The following is a 22846-nucleotide window of genomic DNA, read 5'->3' on the forward strand; positions in this document are numbered from 1 at the left end:
TGGGTCCCAGCCCACTGGTGGAGGAACATTGTGATAGAACATATAGGGTGCTTCCTCTTCTCTCCAAAAATGTGATAACCACTCAAGCATGGCTGCTTAGAAAAATAGTTGGTCATCTGAAATAAAGTGTTGAAAATTGTAACAGTTGCTCTTTCTGTATTTCCTTTCCTCCTGCTACCTTTAGGAAGCCTCAGCATGAACAGAGGAAAGAACAGGAGCCCAAAAGACCTCACATTAAGAAGCCTCTGAATGCTTTCATGTTATACATGAAAGAGATGAGAGCGAATGTCGTAGCAGAGTGTACTCTGAAAGAAAGTGCAGCTATCAATCAGATTCTTGGCAGAAGGGTATGACACAACCTTATTTGTGTATGTGCATGTTCTGTGTTCAGTATGTGCTGTTCAACAAACCCTTGCCCCAGTACCCACATCGACAATATAGTCACTGGCTATTGGGAGCTATGTGATGCAGTTTAAAATGAAACCAAGCAGTCTTGTTTTGTCATAAACCAGGGGCCCATAAGGTAAAGCATGTGTTTTGCATGCATAAAGGGTCAAATTTAAGTCCACAAATCTCCATTTACAAGGCTCTCACGTAGGAAAACAAAAGAGACTCCTGACTGTGACCTGCTTTTCAGAGAAGTCAACCCTAGGCAAGACCAGAAGTGGGGAATTTCTGATTCATGAGCCTAATACAACCCCCCCCCCCAAGGCTTCCCAGGCTGGTGGCCACACTCACTGGCCACACCCACCAGCCCCACACCTGCAGTCATATATGACACCAGGTGTATGGCAGGTAAAGGCAGGTGTTGGCCAATAGGGGCTTTGCAGGCACTGCCAATGGCAGTGCTTGCAAAGCTCTGTTGCACAGTGCTTCCAAAGAGCTCAACAAGCAGCACAAAGTGTCAATCATTGGCATCATTAGGATGTCAGATGATATACACCTGTCGAAGTTCGTTTGTGGAGATGGAGGGGAGGTAAGGTTCTTGCCTGCCACATGACAGCAGTCCTCCACCCTAGACGCACCAGTAGTAAAAGGCAGCTTCATATTTTATGCAGATGTGCTATCCATGTGTCATAAGACTGTCAGTGGCAGTGGAACATGAGTGGGGAAAATCCTGTTGCTCTTATGTCCTGTTTGTGGGCTTCCCATACACATCTAACTGTCCACGGTAGTAAGAGAATGCTACACTAGATTGGCCTTTGTTATCCACTTGTTTTCATGCTTTGATTTGAATAAATGTATACAGATAGCCATGGTAAAATATGCAGAAGTCGTGCTGGAAGAAAGAAGTACATTTTGCAGTACATGTTTCCTTTTCTTCTGCAATATTTTCATAGGATGCCTTCCTTAAAGTATTAGCCAGTACTTTTTTTCTAAAAAAATGTTTAGGGGTACTCTCATTTTCCTACTTGTATTGAAATGCTGCCCCTCAATGAGACCAAACTTAGATTCACAAAATGTTTAGGGGTATGCATACTCCTGTGTCCCCTCAGAAAACAACCCACTGGTATTAGCAATATGACTACTATTTTGTTGCATTTGCAAGTTGAGACTTTCATTTTAAGTCTGAATTTTAATTCTCTTCTGATACTACTTTAGCTTTCACTATGCTTGCCAGTTACTTAAACCCTGGCTTTTAAAATGAGACTTGGCGTCAAAGTGATTAGGGCTCTATTTGCAAAGAATACTATAATGTTTATTGCTTGGGTTCTATCAAAGCACGGTCTCTGTGTTTTATTATTATGCTGTGTAAATACATCATAGGACAGAATATACCTTCTTTGGTTTTCACAAACACTGAATTAGCTTAAGCTCTTGTCTATATTTTGACAGCTTTCTGCAAGACTTACAAGTCCAATTACCTCTCGTCTCCCAAGGTAGCTCCTATGTCCTTTATTCCATGATTGGTCTCAGTGTTTGATAATGGCTTACAAAAGATAGCACCTAGGCAGGAATCCAAGTGCTGCCTTTCTGGGTAGACAGCTGTAGCTGTACTCTAGAAAGTACACTCAAATTTAGTTCCATGGAAGTACCTCTTCAAAACCTTAAAAAAACTTTTCATGCCAAATATTTTGGTATTTAAAGGGCAAAAGAGTGTGAATGTACTGTCTGCTGCATTTGTGTTGTGAAACAAACCACTTTTGAGGTGTAGAAGTTTGAAGATTATTGGGCAGGTTGAGAGAAACTTCCACACCACATTCAATAATATGCATACATTTTGGAACCCATGGCATGGGTCAAAACAACCAATAGTCCTTCTAGATCTGGACAGTCCAACATTTCATACCAAGTGGACTGCAAAAGTACATTGACATGGAACCCACAGGCTAAAATTTGACACTCTCCAAGCCCTCACACTGTCTTCTGGAAGCTGGCTAAGTGAGGTGCCATGCTTTGGGAAGGAGTCACGAGGCTCTGGTGGAGTCCTAGAGCCCTCCTGCCTTATTCCCAAAGTTGGGAAAGTGCTAAGTAGGACCCTGTCAGAGCCCTCGTGCTTCCTTTCCAAAGGCCAGTGCCTCACTTACTGAGTTTTGGGAAGGCAGCCCGAGGGCTGGGGGCAGGCATCAAATGTTGTCAAGGGCCACCAAAAAAGTTATTGCAGGCTGCATGTGGCCCTTGAGCAGCATGTTGGACCATTCTGTCCTAGATGAAGGCAAATGTAACATTGTTAAAGTAGTGTTGACAATTTGGAAGCATTGTAGGTGCATTCAGCTGAAATTTCTCATGGCTCTCTGGCTTTGAGTTCTGGAGGGTGGAGAGAACTAGGATGAAAATTTGCTACATAAGCTGGTTGTTCACTGTGCTGGCTGGCTAGTGCCCACTACGAGGTTCCCCAATCCCAGAACATTCCTAAAGGAAAAGGGATCCTTCTAAAAGTTAATGAGAAGGTGATGGATTATTTATTTTCATTTGTATAATATCTTTCTTATTTTTTGTGCTTCAGCATGCAAAGTTAAAATACATAATAAGCTAATAAACAAATTAGAGTGGTAGTCAACTAAGTTTTACTCAGAGTAGATCCACTGATATTAATGAACATGACTGAGTTAGGTCCCTCAATTTCGATGGATCTACAGGTGAAACTCAAAAAATTAGAATATCATGGAAAGGTTCATTTCTTTCAGTAATTCAACTTAAAAGGTGAAACTAATATATGAGATAGACTCATGACATGCAAAGTGAGATATGTCAAGCCTTTATTTGTTATAATTGTGATGTTTATGGCGCACAGCTGATGAGAACCCCAAAGTTGAAATTGTTAATTCGGGGTTCTCATCAGCTTTACGCCATAATCATCACAATTATAACAAATAAAGGCTTGACATATCTCGCTTTGCATGTCATGAGTCTATCTCATATATTAAACTCCAGTAGCTAATGAAAACAATTGCTTACATAAATGGACTTTTCCACGATATTCTAATTTTTCGAGTTTCACCTGTATGTAGTTGAATTACCACGTCTAGTCTTAACCATGACAGCAATAAAACATACCTACTTAAGAGCACTGAGTGAAGGATGGGGAGAAAAAAAAATGTATATATGCTGCTTTAAGAAATAAAAATATAAGGAAATAACAATAATATTTATACCCCACCCATCTGACTGGGTTGCCCCAGCCATTCTGGGCAGCTTCCAACATAATAAAAACACAGCAAACGTCAAACATTAAAAACTTCCCAATACAGAGCTACCTTCAGATGTCTTCAGAAAATCGTGTATCTGTTTGACATCTGATGGGAGGGTGTTCCACAGGGCAGGTACCGCTACTGAGGGCCCTTTGCCTGGTTCCCTGTAAGACAAGCCTGCAGGATCAGGCCAATGGAACATCTAGTTAAGCTTCCTGTTCTCACAGTGGCCAACCAAATGCCTATGGAAGCCTGCAGGCAGACCATGAGCGCAACAGCACTCTGCCCATCTGCAATTCCTAGTACAGTAAGTAGTATTCAGAGGACAACTTGCCTTAAGTAAGGGTGTAGAGTGTGTCTGACGGCCAAGTGAGTATTCATTTTGTTGAAGTGCATGTCTGTAGCTTCCATGCCTGGAGGAAGCCCTTTGCAGGGCTCAGCCAAAGGACCTGCTCATTTTGTATTTTCTCATTCTCTGCTCTTACTTTAGGCTGCATTTCTGTGCAGTGTTGCACATACTGTAAAGTTACCAGCCCCCTCCCCCAGTTGTAAATCCTACATTCTCTACAGCTAACCACATTTGACAAAGTAGAACAGAGAATGGTTATTCCAACATTTCAACTAGTGATAGAGGGGGCATTATGTTTGCCCACCACTTTATGCACCGTGTTTGGGTTTTCCCAGCAGCCGAATGTTTAATTAACAAAACTTGTTAAACACACGCTGTCCAAGGATGAGGGAAGCACACTGGGACTTCTCACTGAGCCCCGTCCTATGTGGGCAGAACTTATGGGGTGATGAATGGGTTGTTTGCTCAGGCTGCCTTCCGAAGGACACATTTGAAGGAAGAGTATTTCCTATGTCTGTACACAAGTCGCTTCAGCCTGAGGTCAGCTGGCTCTGTGCATCTGCCAACACACAAGAGGATTTGACTATTGGCATGTTACATCAAATATCACTTTTCTAGTATTTGCAATGGCCTGCTAAAAGCCAAACTTTGAACGCAGTGGCAGATGGCGCACAACTGAAATCACCTTGTAGCTGGGGGTTGGAGGGAAGAGAGAACGGTGTTGTGGGAACCTATCCAGACTTCTGTTTCCAAAGCAACTTCAGTACACAAACTTCAGTACACAGAGAGAGAGAGTTCTGTTTAAAAGCATTGAAATGTTGCTGCCACAAAACCTTTCCCAACCCCACTTACCAAATAAATTAAAATAGTGTTTAAGCACTGTTTGTACATTTGTATAGAAGTCTGGGATAACTGTACTACATGTTTCCACAGCTCTCGGGTTGCTATTGCTCCTAAACCCTAACCGATCCCATCGGTTAATTAAATTAAATAACTGGCCACATGTGTAATTGCCCATCAGCAGCAAACAATAAGCAACCAAAGGAGAGGGGAAAAAACTGAGGAGAGGCTAAAATGTTGGGTAACAACCATGTCTTGCATAATCATGGCAAATTATTCAGAATATTACATTTGGGTGATAAAACATAGATGCAGAGATGTTGATCTAACCTTTGTGATTTCCTCTGGAGGAGCCCAAACCTTTTTATTAGAAAACTATCAGCCCCTTGGGAGGAAAGCAGCATACCTTCTGTGCTTCTGCTCTGTCCCCTGTTGGCTCCCTCCCCTGTTCCCTGCTGTTTGGCTCTTGGAAGCCATAAGCTTCTACCCTCACTTCCTGCTGTGAAACAGCTGACAGGCAGCTGCGGGGGCTGGAACTGGCTGCTTCTTGAGAGCAAAAGCTGCTGTGGCTTGGAGAAGGTGTGTGTATGTGTGGAGAGCCAGAGAGAGAGAGAGGGAGAGGGAGAGAGAGGGAGGGAGAGCGCTGATCACTTGTTCTAAAGATTGCCTTGCACTGGAACAGCTGAAGTCCAGTCCTGAAATGCCAGTTAATCAGAATGGGTTTTGAAACATTAAACTGAAAAGTTCACTGTAAACTATAGTAGTAACCGCAACAATAAAAAATGTTGTTCCAGTCTCAGTCTGTGACGGAAATCGGGAAATATAAATGCTCCCAAAGGAAATGAATGACTGGAAGTGTGACAGAGCTCCCACTAAAGACTGAACATACCTGCTGCCCCTTTGAGAGATGGAAAAACATGATATTCTATTGCCCCATCACTGTTGCTCAGTGATGCTTCTGACCATGCAAGGGACATGAATGTACACCAGTGAGTAAGAGTAGCTGACTTTAAAAAGATTATTATTTTTTATAACTAGGGTGACTTCTTACTCCAAGCCCCTATCTCCTGCATCCCACCTATCAACTGCTACCATTAATCTCACTTGCAGAAAGCAACTAGCAAGATAGACTGCTTTTACCTGTCTGTCTGTTCAGATGGTATCCACTTCATGGTCTCAAAACTTTGCAATGGCTTTTGAGTCTCTTACGTACCAAAGCTAAATTTATTCTAGCTCAGGCCATTTCCCCTTCTAACAGTAACTTTAGATCCTGTTGTCCAGATTTATTTTTCTTCAAAGAGTCATGCTTTTGTTTCCAAGTATCAGTTTAACATCTTTAGCAGTAAGATAAAAATGAATATTCCAAGTTGATTTCCCCTTAAACACAAAATAAATATTTAACTCTTTGCATGGACTGTAAACTCCATATAGAAAGCCTTGACTTATTCCAAAATTCAGCCATCTCCCTTTACAGTAAATTTTATGACACAATTTTAAATCGAAACTTTTTTGTTGAAAAGTTTAACTCTTCATTGTTGAAGCAATAAATAAATCTGTGCTGCTTCCTCAGTATACTTTAAAAACCCAGATCTTGGCAACAGGAATATGCTAACAGGAATCAAGGTGAGGGACAGAACACTGTACTTCAGCTATCTTGAGAAATTGGTGTTTTGTTTTTGTTCGTTTTAATTTATTTTTTAAACTGTCCAATCTTTTGGAGTGTGAATAAAGTTTCCCTATTTCTACATGAAGAAAGCACAATGCCACTTCCTTTGTTTTGAAACCATGCTTCTCTGCCATTCTTTGGCAGACGAAAAAGGAACTGAAATTTTCTTGAAAAGTGATGGGAATTAAGGGTCCCTTATCAGCTAATAGCCCATAGATCAGGGGTCAGCAACCTTTTTCGGCTGTGGGCCAGTCCACCGTCCCTCAGACCATGTGGTGGGCTGGACTATATTTTGGGGGGGGGGGTAATAAACGAATTCCTATGCCCCACAAATAACGCAGAGATGCATTTTAAATAAAAGCACACATTCTACTCATGTAAAAACACCAGGCAGGCCCCACAAATAACCCAGAGATGCATTTTAAATAAAAAGACACATTCTACTCATGTAAAAACACACTGATTCCTGGACCGTCCGTGGGCCAGAATGAGAAGGCAATTGGGCCGCATCCGGCCCACAGGCCTTAGGTTGCCTACCCCTGCCATAGTTGCAGTACCAGTTACTACCACAGCTAAAGGAATAGCATACATGGTGGTCATTCTTCAATGTCAGGCGATCCCTAAGAACAGGGGTCAGCAAAATTTTTCAGGAGGGGGCCGGTCTGCTGTCCCTCAGACCTTGTGGGGGGCCGGACCCACCCTCTCCCGAAAGTACCCCCTCCCCAAAAGACCCCACCATCTCCCGAAAGGACCCCTCGCCGCCATTGCCACCTCGTCTTCGACAGTTTCGGCGTCATCCTCTGCCTCGGCCAGGAGTCCGCGGGGCGCAGAGCCCATGCTGCTGGCCTGGGCAGCGGAGGAAGCCTCCTCGCCGCCACCGCTTCCTCCCGCTCGGCTCTTGGCCATACGCGGCCGCCTCAGTGGGAAGGAAGGGGCCTTGCCCTGAGGCATCGGTGGCTTCAGATTGGCTGCAGCAGTCAGTCCCTGTGCAGCGTGGCCTCTGCGCCGTGCCAGTTTAGCGCAGGGACTGACCAAGTAGGTGACAGGGTCCGCAAGGTTCATGGGCCGGATTAACGAGCCTGGTGGCCCACATCTAGCCCCTGGGCCTTAGTTTGCTGACCCCTGCCTAAGAACCTTAGAAGAGCCCTGCTGGCTGAAGGGCCATCCAGTCAAGCATCCTCTTCTGCCAGTGGACAACCAGATCTCTATGGGAAGCTCTCAGACAGGAGAAACGCACAACAGCACTCTCCCTCCCCATGTGATTCTCAGCATCTAGTATTGAGAGGTATACTGCCCCTGACTTTGGAGGCAGAGCATAGTCATCGTGGTTGATAGTCTTCCATGGAGGTTGAGTCTATCTTCAAACACTATCACCACTGGTATGCCAACAAAGTGGGTTGGAATTCATATGGATCTTATTACTTAAATAATCCTCTGTGTATAATATGGTGCTTCTCTTACCTTATGTGTTTTCCCATGAACCAGAGAAATTAGAACTAATGCTGTCCTTTATGTTTAGCACGTTCTTGTACAAAAACATAACATTTGTTCTTTCTCTCCTTATTTGCAGTGGCACGCATTGTCCCGTGAAGAACAAGCTAAATATTATGAACTAGCTCGGAAAGAAAGGCAGCTACACATGCAGCTCTACCCAGGCTGGTCTGCAAGGGACAACTACGTAAGCCGATAATTTACACTTTCTTCAGCTAGCATTTGCAGTAGTTAGGTGAGGGTAGCAGCTGGGCCATGAGAGGCAGCGTCGGCCTTGTGTTCACTTTGAATTAAGTGCCATTTATTCTCTTGCCTTTCTTTAGATTGCTTCTACTAATCTGGAATTGGCCATGGGTGTGTTCCTGGTTCAGCTTTATGCCATGTGACAAATAACATCAAAATGGCAATTAAGGGATAGATTGCTTTGCAAACATCTGGAGCACTGATTCACACATGTCCCCCACCTGATAACTCTTTTGACGCATGTTTATCACATGGTTAATAAATACACAGACAATGAATCTCTTCTGAAGGTGGCTTGTTGGATTTCCCTGGAACTAATCTGATCTGTATGTTTGTGCTTTGTGTTTAAGGCTGTTTGTGTGTGGATTTTATTTTATTTTATTACAAAATCGAAAATTCTTTCTAGTAGCACCTTAGAGACCAACTGAGTTTGTTCCTGGTATGAGCTTTCGTGTGCATGCACACTTCTTCAGATGCATGCACACGAAAGCTCATACCAGGAACAAACTCAGTTGGTCTCTAAGGTGCTACTAGAAAGAATTTTCGATTTTGTTTTGACTATGGCAGACCAACACGGCTACCCACCTGTTATTTTATTACGTAGGTAGAATGGATGTGAACTAAATTTCACACCTGGATTTGAAAAGAACTGCCATCTTCAGCTGTAGACGTATTATAAATTAATTATGAAAACTGTTTAGTCAGTGCTGCTTTTAAAAATTATACATATTTGATTATGAAAAAAATTAACAGGCTAGACTGCTCATACCAAAACCCAATGATGATACTGCTAATGTTGAACAATGCATTTTGCCATTTACTCATTAAAACTTATCTGCCTGTATTTTTTTAAAAAAAAATCCATACCCATGATAGCCTAGAATCTATTTGTCTGGGAATTAGCTAAGATTGCGCCTTGATCACTCCTAAATAAAGAATTCAAAGAGAAGCCTAATCCCAGACCTAGTTCTTACTTTGAAAATGCAATGTGTCACACAATCATAAAAAACCTCAATCCTTTGTTTGCTACAGCCATAATCCAGCATGCCTAGTTAATGATAGGTAAATAGACTTGCCCCTGAGTAAAACTCCATAAAAGAGCCACTGAGCTTCAGAGCACAGAGAATCTCTTTTGCCCAGAATCTACATTCACTTAATAAAACCTTTTGTCTGTTCTTAATTTAAATCTCTTCTGAAAGACTTGTTCTATCTTAATGAATTGTGTTAAAATGGGAGAGAGAAGGGCAGTAAGCTACTAGGAGCTAAGGATATTGAGAGTTTATGCTGAAAACATGTGATAGCCAGTCCAACCTTTAAAGTTGCGATCTCTTTCCCCAGCTGGAAAATGCTTTGCTTTCTGTCAAACACCCAGACAAAAATGTTTTGAGGCAGTCATGAGTATTTGCAAGAGGACAGATGTCGGCGTATGGGTGCTGGAGCTCCTCGTACACGGCCTTGGACTGGTTATGCACGAGGTACCAGTTGTGGGGAAAGCGGCCAGCGTTCCGCGTGCTTTTGAGCACGGTCGCCGGCCAAGCCTCACAGTCTGAAGGATAATGAGTAAGCCAATTGAAGACTCTGATGGTGTGTGAGTTCCTAGTTGCCTTCTTAAAAGAAAAGTTGCCTCGTGAAATAAAATATATACCCTGACTCTGAATAGGCGGACCCAATTAAAGAAATTAAAAATTTTACTTTACTCCCCCCTTTAACCCCAAAGGAAGACAGACACCGGTTGTATCTTTAGTGGCTTCGGCAGAACCCGCGTAGGCTCGTCCCCTAAGCTAAGTTCTCCTAAGCTTAAAGACCCTGCGCGCCCGATCTTCCGCGAGGCTAACTAAATAAACTAAAACCGAAATATCTTCCGCGGGCCTAACCCTAGGCTAACCTAAAAGAACCTAACTAAAACTAAAACCGAATGATCTTCCGCGATCTAACTCTAACTAAAGAAAAACCCATCCAACCCGTCCAGCCCGCTCCTAGCCCCTTAAACTAAACTTGACTTCAACTAAAACCCAACTAAAAGACATAAACGAACTTCTCCTGCCTAAGCGGGGTGCCTCTGCCTTTTATTAGGGAACAAACGTGACATCATCATTAGTACTTTAACCAATAAAATCACTGTTGCTGCCCTCCAAAAAGGCGGGAAGCAAGTTTAACGCTCATTAACAACTTTGAACATGACCGGATCTACAAAATAAAGGCGGATTAATCTCATAAGTGAACCACACTATTCATTCATGCTTTCACTTTCGCTTTTACGCGCAATTATACCAAAAGTAGACCTCGAAAAACTTATAAAATAACCAAATAAATATGAATCCATGGCGGATCCGTGAAACGTATTCCGACATATCATCTTTCTTTTTTTGTTTTAAATTAAATTATTTTTGATTTAGTTATATAAAAAGGAAGGTTAGAAATATCATAAGCATTTATCTGACACAAACATTACCATTTGTTTAGATATAGAACTCGACATGAAAGGGCAGAGCATCAACAGTGCCAACAGTGTCCACATCAAAACTGTGATATAAACACTAGCAACACCATCAATACTCATCCCCCTCATCAGAGGAAATACTTGTACAATAATGTAGCAATAAAGTCATGAAAATAACAAACCACTAGCCGAACATAAAAAGTGATCGATCCGATACACTGTAAACCTTTTAGGCATAAATATATACTTCAATGTGTAATGTAACACAACAAATCACCTTATAAGCATGTATACTTTCGCGTGCAGCGTAAAACAACAAATTACTCCCCAAACACAAGAGAGGACCTGATGCAGGTCCAAAATTAAAAATAACGAATAACGACTGCCCAAACATAAGAGAGGTCCCGATCCGGGACCCAAAATTAAAATATAACTAGAGCTGGGGCTATATAGCCTACCCAGACCCCTCCCCCATTTTTTTTAATTTTTATTTGGAAAACTGAGGAAAAATGGATAAGGAAACATAAAAGGTGTGTGGCACTGAGGCTACAGAATCGAGGGAACTTTCAGGAAGACAGATTCTGGACTTACCACAGCGACCACAGGTAACGGGGAACTAGGGTCCGATTCCAGAAAGGGGATTTAAGGCACCTAAGTACAAGTGGTTTGCGCCACTAGAGGGAATTTAAGCTACCTATATAAAGGTGTCCCAGCCAGGATGAGGATTTAAACCATCTACGCAAGGGTTTCCAGCGAAATGAGATGGGAATTAAACCAACTACATAAAGGTCTCCCATGAACAGCAGGAAACAAGGTGAAGGGAAAAGCTGGGAACCTGGTTTACTGCCAAAGGTAGCATATAGAGGGGAATTTTTTCAAAGAAAAAGGGGTACCAAGAGGGTAGGATACCACCAGACTTGACATATATATCTTGAACAAATCTGAGAATGACCAATATTTTGACCAAAGGAAATCATTTCAAATAAAGTATATAAATGTTATCACATTTTGAATTGCAACTTTTGCAAGCACAACGAGGAGATTTAGGATCATTGAAATAAAACATATATGCATGAATATGTCTATGACTAGAACTGCACAAAGACAATGTTTTTAACCTTACATAAACATTTCCATATCATCAAAATTGTGACGCTCTAAATGGAAACCATTTCAGAAAAGCTTTGCATATATAAACATCCATGTCATTAATTATCAAGCTATAAGGAAAACACATGTAACATGCGAGGCGGATATTTCAAGAAGCATACAAAGGTAAATATGCAATTTTTACAAATACAATATAAAGTACAAGACAGGTTTAGAACTGCAAAATGGTGTTGGAGAGGAGGATGAAGACGATGAATGAGTTGCCGGTCGCCTTCTTCTCCGACTACACACGACCATGTAGAAGAAATAGTCCTGGAACTCAGGAAAAGTTCATGGAGCTCAGGAAAGTACTGAAACATCGAGCTCTGAAGAAACAACGATACCTGTAGAAGAAAGAAGGTTAAGCAAGCAAATCAAGGTGATCTGCTAGTGAATGCAGGTAAGAGAATAACTGGAACAAATCCAGGCAGCCAGGAACCAGAGGCCGCCCAGAGGCAAACAAAAGGCATAGGCAGTAGGAGGGTAAGGCAAACTGCCCAGAACTCAACTGGTGCTATTAGTGGAGCACCTTTGAAGAGTCACTGCATTTGACACGAAATTGAGAAGTTAGCGAGTAGCTAACAACCAGAGTTGGAAATCACGGCTTGCGATGAAAAGGGAGCATCGAATTTCACGCAAAGTTTGTCCAGCGTGTTTCTTGAATGGAGAAAGGAGTTGAACACACAAACAGGTGTAGGAAATAGGGGTTCTTTCCGCAGAAGTAGGGACAGTCCTCCGCTGAGAAGATTAAGCAACAAGGGGTTGTCGTTGAAGATGCAGGCTGGCAAGTACCATGCAGGGCTACATGACTTGACTTTCAGGTGAAAAGTTCCTTGCGGAAGACAGTACTTCTGAGCACAAGGAGGAACCGTCTGAAGAGCCTGTAGTAGAGTTCTTGGTTGATGCAGGAAAAGATACTCCAAAAGAATACCTGGGGAGATGCGGAGCATATTTGCAATCAGGTAGAGAGCAACAGAAAGCAGGTGAAAAGGGTTTGCGGTTTTGGTTGGAAACAGGTATGCTGCAAGAAGTGATTACAGCAACCCGTAGGCACGGTGAGTACCATTCAAAATCAGCCAACAGAATGCCCATGCGAAAGACAGCACGGAACATAGCAAGGAACGTCCCATGGTTGGCGATTGGATCACTAAGACAAGGGAAAGTTTCAGCGGCGTGAGAGTGCTTGAAGATGCTGCTGAACAGAACTTGTAGACAGGAGAATTCACCTTACCAAGCAGTGAAACTTTCCAGGAGAACTTTGCAATAGGCTTACTGCAAAGGACAGTTTTAAGACTATCAAGGGAACGCTCTAAGGTCAATGACTGTGGAGCTTTATCCATGAGGTACTGACGGAGAGTAAAGGGTTGCATGCGATCCTGGTGTAGCAGCTCTTTGATTAGGGCCTCTGCTGCAGCGAGCTTTTCTGACGTCAGCGCCCATTGGTCGACCCATACAGGGGGTCCTTCCTTCCACGTGAGTGGAAGAGCATGTACTGGCGCTGATGCAAAGGCCCACATCAAAAATGTGTATGGACAACAGTTCTTGCTTTAGACAATAAGTCTCTACCCCAAAGGGTGATAGGCACATCCATAACAAGTGGACGGAGCTGCACCATGGAGCCTGAGTCTGACTGGAAGGTAATCGGATGTACGCTCTGGTGGGCGGGTTCGAAACCTCCGACTCCGAAGACTTCCTGGGTGACAGTCGTTGCCCACTGGTCAGGCCAATCTTTTCTGGCGATCACTGTAACATCTGCGCCTGTATCAAGAAGACCCTTGATCTTTCGTCCACCCATTTCTAAGACGAGATGAGGGCGTTCTTCTGTAATCTTGATTAGCGCCATTGCTGCCTGAGGAGGCAAAGAGTCTACAGGAGCTGTAGGCGTAGAAGTAAGCAAATAAAGTCTGGCAATTTCTAAACCTTTTGTCAGGACACAAGGAACAGTTGAAAATCCTGGAATCAGCAACTGTGATGAATCTGTGATTCGAACTAGGCCTGCAGTCAGTGTGACTGTGGCAGGGAGGCGATCCATCCTAGGCAAAATAAGGCAAATTGAGGTGTCTGGGAATGGACCACGAATGGATGTTGGCAATTGCTGAGCAAACCATGGATTTGAAAAGTAACAGTCCTCTGTTAAGAAGAGTGGTATACCTGGGACAGAAGATTCTTCTTGTTCTTCGTTGGCAGTGTTTGAAGACATCTTTTTGGCTTCGGGTTTTTTGCACTGCTGAAGTTGGCAACTCTGAAGCTGCTTTGCGTTGAGTTGGCAAACTTTAGGTTCTTCCTTTGGTAAGAGTTGCTGATGCTGTTGAACCTGTTGGCATTCAGTCAGTTGTGTATCAAACTGGCAGGATGGAACTTCTTCTTTGACACAAGACAGTTGAAGTTGTTGTCCATGATATTCATTTGGATGTGGCGGGCTGAGCTTAAACGCTGGAGGCGACACAAAGGTGTGGACATTGTTAACTGGAGTGATGTTTAAGCTTCCACAAGAGGGAGCTGTCTCACTCACTTGCATTCTTTGGCCACATGGAAAGTGATCATCAGCTGGGCTGCTACCTGGATATTGCTGTTTCATCAAGGGCAAATGTCCTTCAATGACAGATTGACCTTGACTCAAAGGTGAGTAAAGCTCAGGTGCTGTAAGGTTGACCTCAGTAGGATGTCTTCTCAACGTTGAAGGCAATTCTGCGATCAAAGACTTGACTGTGATTGCTTGTTGTGAAGCAGGGGTCACATCAGCAGGAACTGAAGGGCGGTCAACAGAAGGTGAACCGAATGCTGTGTTCTCTACTGGAAAGGCAGATGATGAAACCTCTGGAACCTGAATGCTTGATGAGGTCACATCTTTTCTCTGGACATCTGGAGAGTAGATATCTCTCTGGATCACTCTTTTTTCCTGATGACCTGGATAAGGAGTAGCGTTGTTCACCTTTCTGGGACGATTGACCTTCATGATGTTCTTGAACTTGCACCCTATTGTTTTACCGGGGCCGGGGCGCGGCCCGCAGAACCGTTTCCCTGAACTGGAGATGAGGTAGGTGATGTATTTTGTGGATTCAAACGACAGTCGTTCGCCCAATGAAATCCTTTCTGACAGATGGGACATCTCTCTGGCGGCTTGGCAGAAGGCCTTGGCGTTGTTGTGCACTGCGACCGGAAATGCCCATCGCCTCCACACCCATAGCACTTCTTGACTGGCGTAGAGCTGTCTTGACGTGGCATCTGTACCGCAGCTGCCAAGAGCTGTGCTTTGTAGGAGTGGGTACCGACATTCTGGCAGACGCGTAGCATCTCAGTCAATGTGGCATCTGGACGAGCTGCAACTGCTGTTAGGGCATTCTTGCAGTCATCATTGGCATTTTCAAAGGCAAGTTGTTTTGTCAGCATGTTTCTGGCATGACGATCTTCTATCTGGCGTTCCACTGCAACAATCAGGCGATCCACGAAGTCCCCATAAGGCTCCTTTGGACCTTGCCTAACTGCAGCGAATCCTGATACTGAGCTAGCATCTGTGCGATTGGGTAGTCTGCGCCAAGCTTTGACTACAATATCTGCTATGGTGACGAGTGCGGCATCAGGTATGGCTAGCTGTTGATTGAGATTGGAGTAATGTCCTGATCCTGTGAGCATATCTTCTGTGGCAAGTGGCGTTGCACGTCTGGCTGCTACTTCCTTCCACTCTTGCAGGCACAGAAGAGCATCTGTAGGTGACAGGAAGGTGCGAAGAATCAACTTCCAATCAGATGGCAGAAGTCTACTAGTGGACAGTCCTTCAAGTAAACTTCTAGTATAAGGAGCTTGAAGTCCATTTTCGCGTATGGCTTTTCGCAGTTCACGTAGTGTTTCAAAAGGGATGGCTTGATATCTTGCAGGTTGTCCTCCATTAGCACGAATCACTGGAAAGATGTGCATTGGATCAGCACTAAAGTCTATTTGTCCCAAGGCTGCTTCTAAAGCTTGAGTTCTGCAAATGGGTTGCATTGCTGTAGGGTCTGCAGGTGGCATCAGTGAGTTTAAATCTTCTTGATGCTTTCCAAATGATGAGCCACTAGATGGCGCTAAAGAGTCTTTGACATCTGGATGCCTTGAAGATGGCTGACTATGAAGACAAGATGGCTGACTTGAAGTTGGATGAAGACAAGATGGCTGACTTGGAGTTGGAGCATAAGGTTGTTGGCTCTGTACTGCAAGTCCTGGCATCTGGATCATCATTGTTTGGCTTTGCTCTTGTCTTGGAATCTGCATTGGCATTGGAGGTGCTGAAGGGTTGGTAAATTGCTGTTGTGCTGCTTGCATTGAAGCTTGGATTGCTGTTGATTGGAAATCAGCTTGCTGCAAAACTGGAGCTGCTGGCTTGAGCGCGGCCTGCAGGGCAGCAGGGTTTGCTGGCAAAAAGGCTGCTTGCTGCTGCTGCTGCTGGATCGCTGGCAAAAGCGCGGCTTGCGATGGAGGAAGCGGGACCGTTGCTTGGAGCGAGGTCCGCGGCTGCTGCTGACTTGAAATCGCTGGCTGGTAAAAGGCCTGCGATGACTGCTGAGCGATTGGCGGTGGGGCAGTCCGCGGCGGGGCTTGAAAGGCCGACGGCGTCTGCTGCACCGGCACAGGCGGCAATGAATCTGGCAACGACAAATTGGACAAGGGCGAGTGCGTGTACGACAACGGGGCCTGAACTGGCTGCTGCGAGGGGGCCGAAAATGGCACAACCGCAAGCGGCAGCACAGGGGCACTATTAAAAGCAGTATTTCCTAAATTCACTGTTCCATTAAGCAAAACATTTCTTGGAGCGATTTGTTGAAAGCAGTTTCTTACTTTGCTCCATACTAATTGTACAGGAATTCCGATTTTCGGGTTGGCCATAAATTCTAACCCGATCCTTTCCCATGAGGCTAAATCTTTCGTTCCTTCTTTAGGGACCCAGGGACAAATTTCCCCAATAGTTTTAACTAAAAGCTCTACTTCTGATTCAGAGACAGGGTGACCATTTCTTTTCAAAAGGTACAATAAATCTTCACAAAATTTTACTTGAGCAGTTGAGAGTGAGGAGCCCATTTTTTAACACTTTTCCAAAACTTTTCCTCCCCCACCCGTAGGCTTCTACTAGGGGACACCGGTTCTACCCGTAGGCTTTAACCGAAAAACCTGGCACCCGTAGGCTTTAGCCAGAAAACCTCCGCCCCCACCCGTGGGCTTCTACTAGGGGCTACCGGCCCTACCCGTAGGCTTTGACCGAAAAACCTGGCACCCGTAGGCTTTTGCCAGAAAACCTTTCCCTCCCACCCGTAGGCTTTTCGGGAGACACCGGCCCTACCCGTAGGCTTTGACCGAAAACCCTGGCACCCGTAGGCTTTTGCCAGACCCTGGCACCCGTAGGCTTTTGCCAGACCCTTCCCACCCGTAGGCTTTAGGGAAGACCTTATTCTGCCCGTAGGCTTACACTAAACTCCTTGCCGCTGTACCCGGGGACCCCTTGGGGCAAAAATACACGCGCGCAATTTCTATTTACAGTACTTTGGGCAAGCGGTGGATTCGCGCTACTGCAGCGAAATCCTGGATAAACCGGGCCGTTATACCTCACCACTCAATGTCTGTTTCCGAGCCACTTCCGATATGTTGCCTTCAACCGGAGTCTTCGTGGAAGCGATTTTTGACTACGCTTTGCCTCAGAGAGGGCACCACTTGTCGGGGTATGGGTGCTGGAGCTCCTCGTACACGGCCTTGGACTGGTTATGCACGAGGTACCAGTTGTGGGGAAAGCGGCCAGCGTTCCGCGTGCTTTTGAGCACGGTCGCCGGCCAAGCCTCACAGTCTGAAGGATAATGAGTAAGCCAATTGAAGACTCTGATGGTGTGTGAGTTCCTAGTTGCCTTCTTAAAAGAAAAGTTGCCTCGTGAAATAAAATATATACCCTGACTCTGAATAGGCGGACCCAATTAAAGAAATTAAAAATTTTACTTTACTCCCCCCTTTAACCCCAAAGGAAGACAGACACCGGTTGTATCTTTAGTGGCTTCGGCAGAACCCGCGTAGGCTCGTCCCCTAAGCTAAGTTCTCCTAAGCTTAAAGACCCTGCGCGCCCGATCTTCCGCGAGGCTAACTAAATAAACTAAAACCGAAATATCTTCCGCGGGCCTAACCCTAGGCTAACCTAAAAGAACCTAACTAAAACTAAAACCGAATGATCTTCCGCGATCTAACTCTAACTAAAGAAAAACCCATCCAACCCGTCCAGCCCGCTCCTAGCCCCTTAAACTAAACTTGACTTCAACTAAAACCCAACTAAAAGACATAAACGAACTTCTCCTGCCTAAGCGGGGTGCCTCTGCCTTTTATTAGGGAACAAACGTGACATCATCATTAGTACTTTAACCAATAAAATCACTGTTGCTGCCCTCCAAAAAGGCGGGAAGCAAGTTTAACGCTCATTAACAACTTTGAACATGACCGGATCTACAAAATAAAGGCGGATTAATCTCATAAGTGAACCACACTATTCATTCATGCTTTCACTTTCGCTTTTACGCGCAATTATACCAAAAGTAGACCTCGAAAAACTTATAAAATAACCAAATAAATATGAATCCATGGCGGATCCGTGAAACGTATTCCGACAGACAGATTTATATGTTACTGTTTGTTGCAGAAATGCATCATTTCAAGTTACCACTCCTTATTACAGTTATATAGAGCTTTTGGCTTACAAATACAGGTCTACAACTTGAATCATGGCTTCAAATGTTGTTTTAGTCTATTACTCATTGTAATATATGTAATTGGGGTCCGGCAGCCTTTTTCTGAAACAAGTTTCAATGTGTCTGATTCCTGCAGGTATAGTCACCTAGGATATTTTATTATTTGAAATGACTTCTACTAGAAGAAGTACTCTTCACACTTAAACAACTGAGTAAAGTTTAAGCCACTTTGCAGAGCCCAGAGCTCGGTTTTGAGAAGGATCTTTTTTACACTACACTGAAACTCCTAAGGAACTTCAGTTCTTTGTACCTGAATATAGGCAAAATTGTCAGAAGAATAAACCTTGGGGGATCACATAAATATGAAGATATTGAATTTGCTATGGCTGGAAAACCCCAAATGAATATAATAGTTAAAAATAACATGGAGATACAGTGGTACCTCGGGTTAAGAACTTAATTCGTTCTGGAGGTCCGTTCTTAACCTGAAACTGTTCTTAACCTGAAGCACCACTTCAGCTAATGGGGCCTCCCGCTGCCGCTGCGCCGCCAGAGCACGATTTCTGTTCTTATCCTGAAGCAAAGTTCCTAACCTGAAGCGTTATTTCTGGGTTAGCGGAGTATGTAACCTGAAGCGTATGTAACCTGAGTTACCTCTGTAATCAGAAATGGCATTTGATGTGCTATCACCCTTTCACAAATGTTAAGTATTTTGAAGGAAGGTGATTATATGATTGTAAAAAGTGTCATTGTCGTCATCCCCCCCCCCTTTTCTTGCCTGATACAGGGAAAGAAAAAGAAGAGGAAGAGAGAAAAGCTACAAGAGTCTACTGCAGGTATGCTTTATGAGGTAGAGCTTCATGTTAAATGTGTGTGCTATTTTAAAAATTCAGCACTTCCTTTCATGCTTATTTCTGGTTCTATATATAGAATTATTTGCACAAACACTGCTATATTGAATAGTACATATTCTGTTGGATACTACTGCTGTCTTTATTGCCTTTTCCTTCTACACTCAGTGGGGTGTCAAACTGCAGACTTACTCTCATTTTGAGGGAATGTATGGAATCCAGCTCTGTACTGTGTTTCTACATTTGGAAGGGAAGTGTGGCCTTCCCTTTTCTTGGAGGTCAGTACAGGCAGAAAGTCTGGAGATAACTGATAACACCTGCAAGTGCAGTTTATAATACTTTCCAAGTGCTCTTTGCCAGAGGTCTGCACAGACAGAAGAAGCACCATTTGTAGGACAATCCAACCTTTGCTACTTCTTTGTACAAGCTCATGGCAGCTGAAGATTGTTTGCAGTAGCTGCAGAATTGCCACCACTACCCCTACACATACAGGCATGGACGTTTTAAAAAGGAAGCAGCGGAGGGCTGTTTCCTTTGATTCCACTCTGCATCCTGGTCTAGCTTCAACAAGCAGCAGCTGGGAGCCACTACTGGTTGAATCATCGTCCCTACTGACTCTACTGACCTCCAGAAGTATGGGGGGCGGGGGAACAAGCAGCAACAGGGATCTCGGGTCTACACATTCTCTCACTGCGAAGATAACTGGTTGACTGATTTGGTATGGGGATGCTGCAGTGTTTCATATATTCTCCTATAGTTCTCAAATGTAATTAATTTTTTAAAAAAGACAGGAGCAACTGGTCTTTACTGCTGCCTGGTAGGTTGGCTCAAAGCATCAGTGAGGTCCTTTCACTTTTTTGTATATTAAATAAAACAAAATGGCTGGTATAAGAACCATGAAAGGCAGAGGAAATCAATCGGCAATCAATATTCTAGTAAAATACCTTTTATTTGGGGTGTGCAAAAAAAATAAAATTCTTCAATGGAAATTTGTTTAAAAGCAACAATCTTCTACAGGTGCAGCCCCACGAATGACAGCTGCCTACATCTGAAGCATGGTAAGAATATTTCTAAAGCCTTTCTGCTAAATTTATTATTATTATTATTTTAAAAAATTGTCTCTCTCACTTTGACTCTTGAACTATATAGCACATGGCTTTTTAAAGTGCTTTCCTCCTCAAATGAATGCTCTCACAATTGATGGTTTTTATACCGGCTGTGTATTTTAGCCCCAACTCTTTTTATTATTTAACTTGCATGAACCAAACTGAGCATACCTCACTGACTAGCTGCAAGTCTGCCTGTAGGGCACAAAAATGATTTTACAAAGTCAGGGATTGGGAGCTTATGGCCCTCCAGATGTTGTTGGACTCTGACTCCCATCAGCCCCAGCTAGTAGGGGTCATGGGAGTTGGAGTCCAGCATCTTATGGCGACCTACAGGTTCCCCATCCCTGCATTACCATTTTGGATGGCAGTGCACTGCACAAATCCTCATTAGAAGTGAGTTAGAATGGTTTCTAAGCACCCAAATTAATTTGCTATAATCAGTTACAAGTATATAACAGGCTGGGCAGCAGAAGGGAGCACTGGTTTGACATTCTAATGCTCTAATTTTGTTTGAATGTCATAGTTACGAATGCTATAAGGAAGTGGATCTTTATTTAATCTCTTTTGACTCCTTTTTCCTATAACTGCATGTGTTAAATGTTGGGTGTGGTAAATACCGCAGTACTTACAAAGGGATTAAAGCTGCAATGATTAAGGTAGATATTGAAATTAATGCCAGTAATGGTTATGTAACTTAAATGTCTGCTAAAAGTGCAAAGGTTAAGTTTCACATTGCCATGATTTTAAACCTGAATGATAGGCTTTTCTACTGCTTAGTTTACTAGCAAATGAGCTATTGTGTTGCATTGTGTGTTTGCAGAAATCTAGATATAAATTAGCTTCAATGCCATTGAGTTTGGGATATGGTGTTAAGGGTTCAATAACATCACACAAATTTTGTTTCTTTGCCTACCTCTAGAAAGCCCTCTGCTGGCTCATTTGCAAATGGATGCTTTATATCTGTCTGCTGCTCAGACTAATTTTATGATAGGAAATGTAATGATGACGGAAATTGTAGCCTGTCCTTAAGCAGTTTTGGAGGTTTTGTTTTGTTTCATTTTCTTAAAAATCCAAGTGATCCTTTCTCTACTTTTTCTGTGGTGGATTTGGAACTTAATTATCCTCCAGCAGTTCATCTCACATTTTTCACTGAAAGCTTGGATAATATAGAACATAAGTAAAGGTAAAGGTACACCTGACGGTTAGGTCCAGTCGCGGACGACTCTGGGGTTGCGGCGCTCATCTCGCTTTATTGCCTGAGGGAGCTGGCGTACAGCTTCTGGGTCATGTGGCGAGCATGACTAAGCTGCTTCTGGTGAACCAGAGCAGCGCACGGAAACGCCGTTTACCTTCCCGTTGGAGCAGTACCTATTTATCTACTTGCACTTTGTGCTTTTGAACTGCTAGGTTCATAGCTGTCAACCTTTCCCTTTTTGCGGGAAATTCCCTTATTATAGCATTGGAAAACAGCAGGGAGGGTTGACAGCTAGTATATAGCAGTGGGAAACAGCGGGGGGGGGGGGGTTGACAGCTATGCTAGGTTGGCAGGAGCAGGGACCAAGCAACGGGAGCTCACCCCATCACGGGGATTCTAACCGCCGACCTTCTGATCGGCAAGCCCTAGGCTCTGTAGTTTAGACCACAGCGCCACCCACATCCCTATAATATAGAACATAGTCACACCAATTCCATGCATAGAAATCGCAAAACATGAGGTTGGAGTGAGTGACGGAATGAATGAATGAATAAAAGTCTCATGTCTCTTTCAAGTTGAAGGCATGTAGTCTGGATCAGTTCTCTTGAATACTGGGAACATCACATTTTCCCACCAAGCTATTGCTTTTGGGGAAATGAGATATCCTTAAATAGACAGGCTCCTCTGAGGATTCAATACAACAGATGACCGAACCACTGCTCATTTTTTGTGTGCTATAAATTGATCATCTAAGAAGCGTTATGAGTTTAGGAACCAAATGAGACTCTAGCCGAAAGCATCCAGTGCTCAGGAAGAAAAGCATTAAATATCCTGGATAGCTCCTATGAGCTCCTTTCTCTTGTCTTCCTGACCTTGTTGGGCTGCCAACACAACTCTCCTTACCCTTTCCTTCATTTCCTAGTGCTGTCCTTCTTCTTAACCCACACTCCTCTAAATACCCAAATCTCTTGTGCAAAAAAGTAGATATATGCATAATCCTATTGATAGAATTTGGGGTTGTTGTTGTTTTGGCACTATGTACACACAGCTGCTGCTATATGTTGCCCTAAGCAGAGAACAGGACCAAGAAGTACCCGTCATAGGAAATGGGCTTCCAGCAAAACAAATGCAGATGATAAAAGCATCCAAGACACACGGCTGAATGTGACTTATTATGGGGGGAAGCCTA

The 22846-nt window shown here is 43.6% G+C and overlaps 1 protein-coding gene across 6 annotated transcripts in view; it reads left to right on the forward strand.

Annotated features, from left to right (window-relative positions):
- The window catches only part of LEF1 (lymphoid enhancer binding factor 1), a 104661-nt gene that overhangs the window by 70915 nt on the left and 10900 nt on the right, over nucleotides 1-22846 (forward strand). For 5 of the 6 annotated variants that reach the window (XM_033160266.1, XM_033160271.1, XM_033160269.1 and 2 more), the window contains 3 exons: nucleotides 185-347; nucleotides 8058-8165; nucleotides 19290-19338. In XM_033160266.1, the coding sequence (XP_033016157.1) occupies nucleotides 185-347; nucleotides 8058-8165; nucleotides 19290-19338 (320 nt within the window). Of the gene's footprint in view, nucleotides 1-184; nucleotides 348-8057; nucleotides 8166-19289; nucleotides 19339-20370; nucleotides 20412-22846 lie in introns of all 6 variants that reach the window. The other variant, XM_033160270.1, reaches the window with a different exon arrangement.

Source organism: Lacerta agilis, chromosome 9, assembly GCF_009819535.1.
Source record: "Lacerta agilis isolate rLacAgi1 chromosome 9, rLacAgi1.pri, whole genome shotgun sequence".
Classification (NCBI taxonomy): Eukaryota; Metazoa; Chordata; class Lepidosauria; order Squamata; family Lacertidae; genus Lacerta; species Lacerta agilis.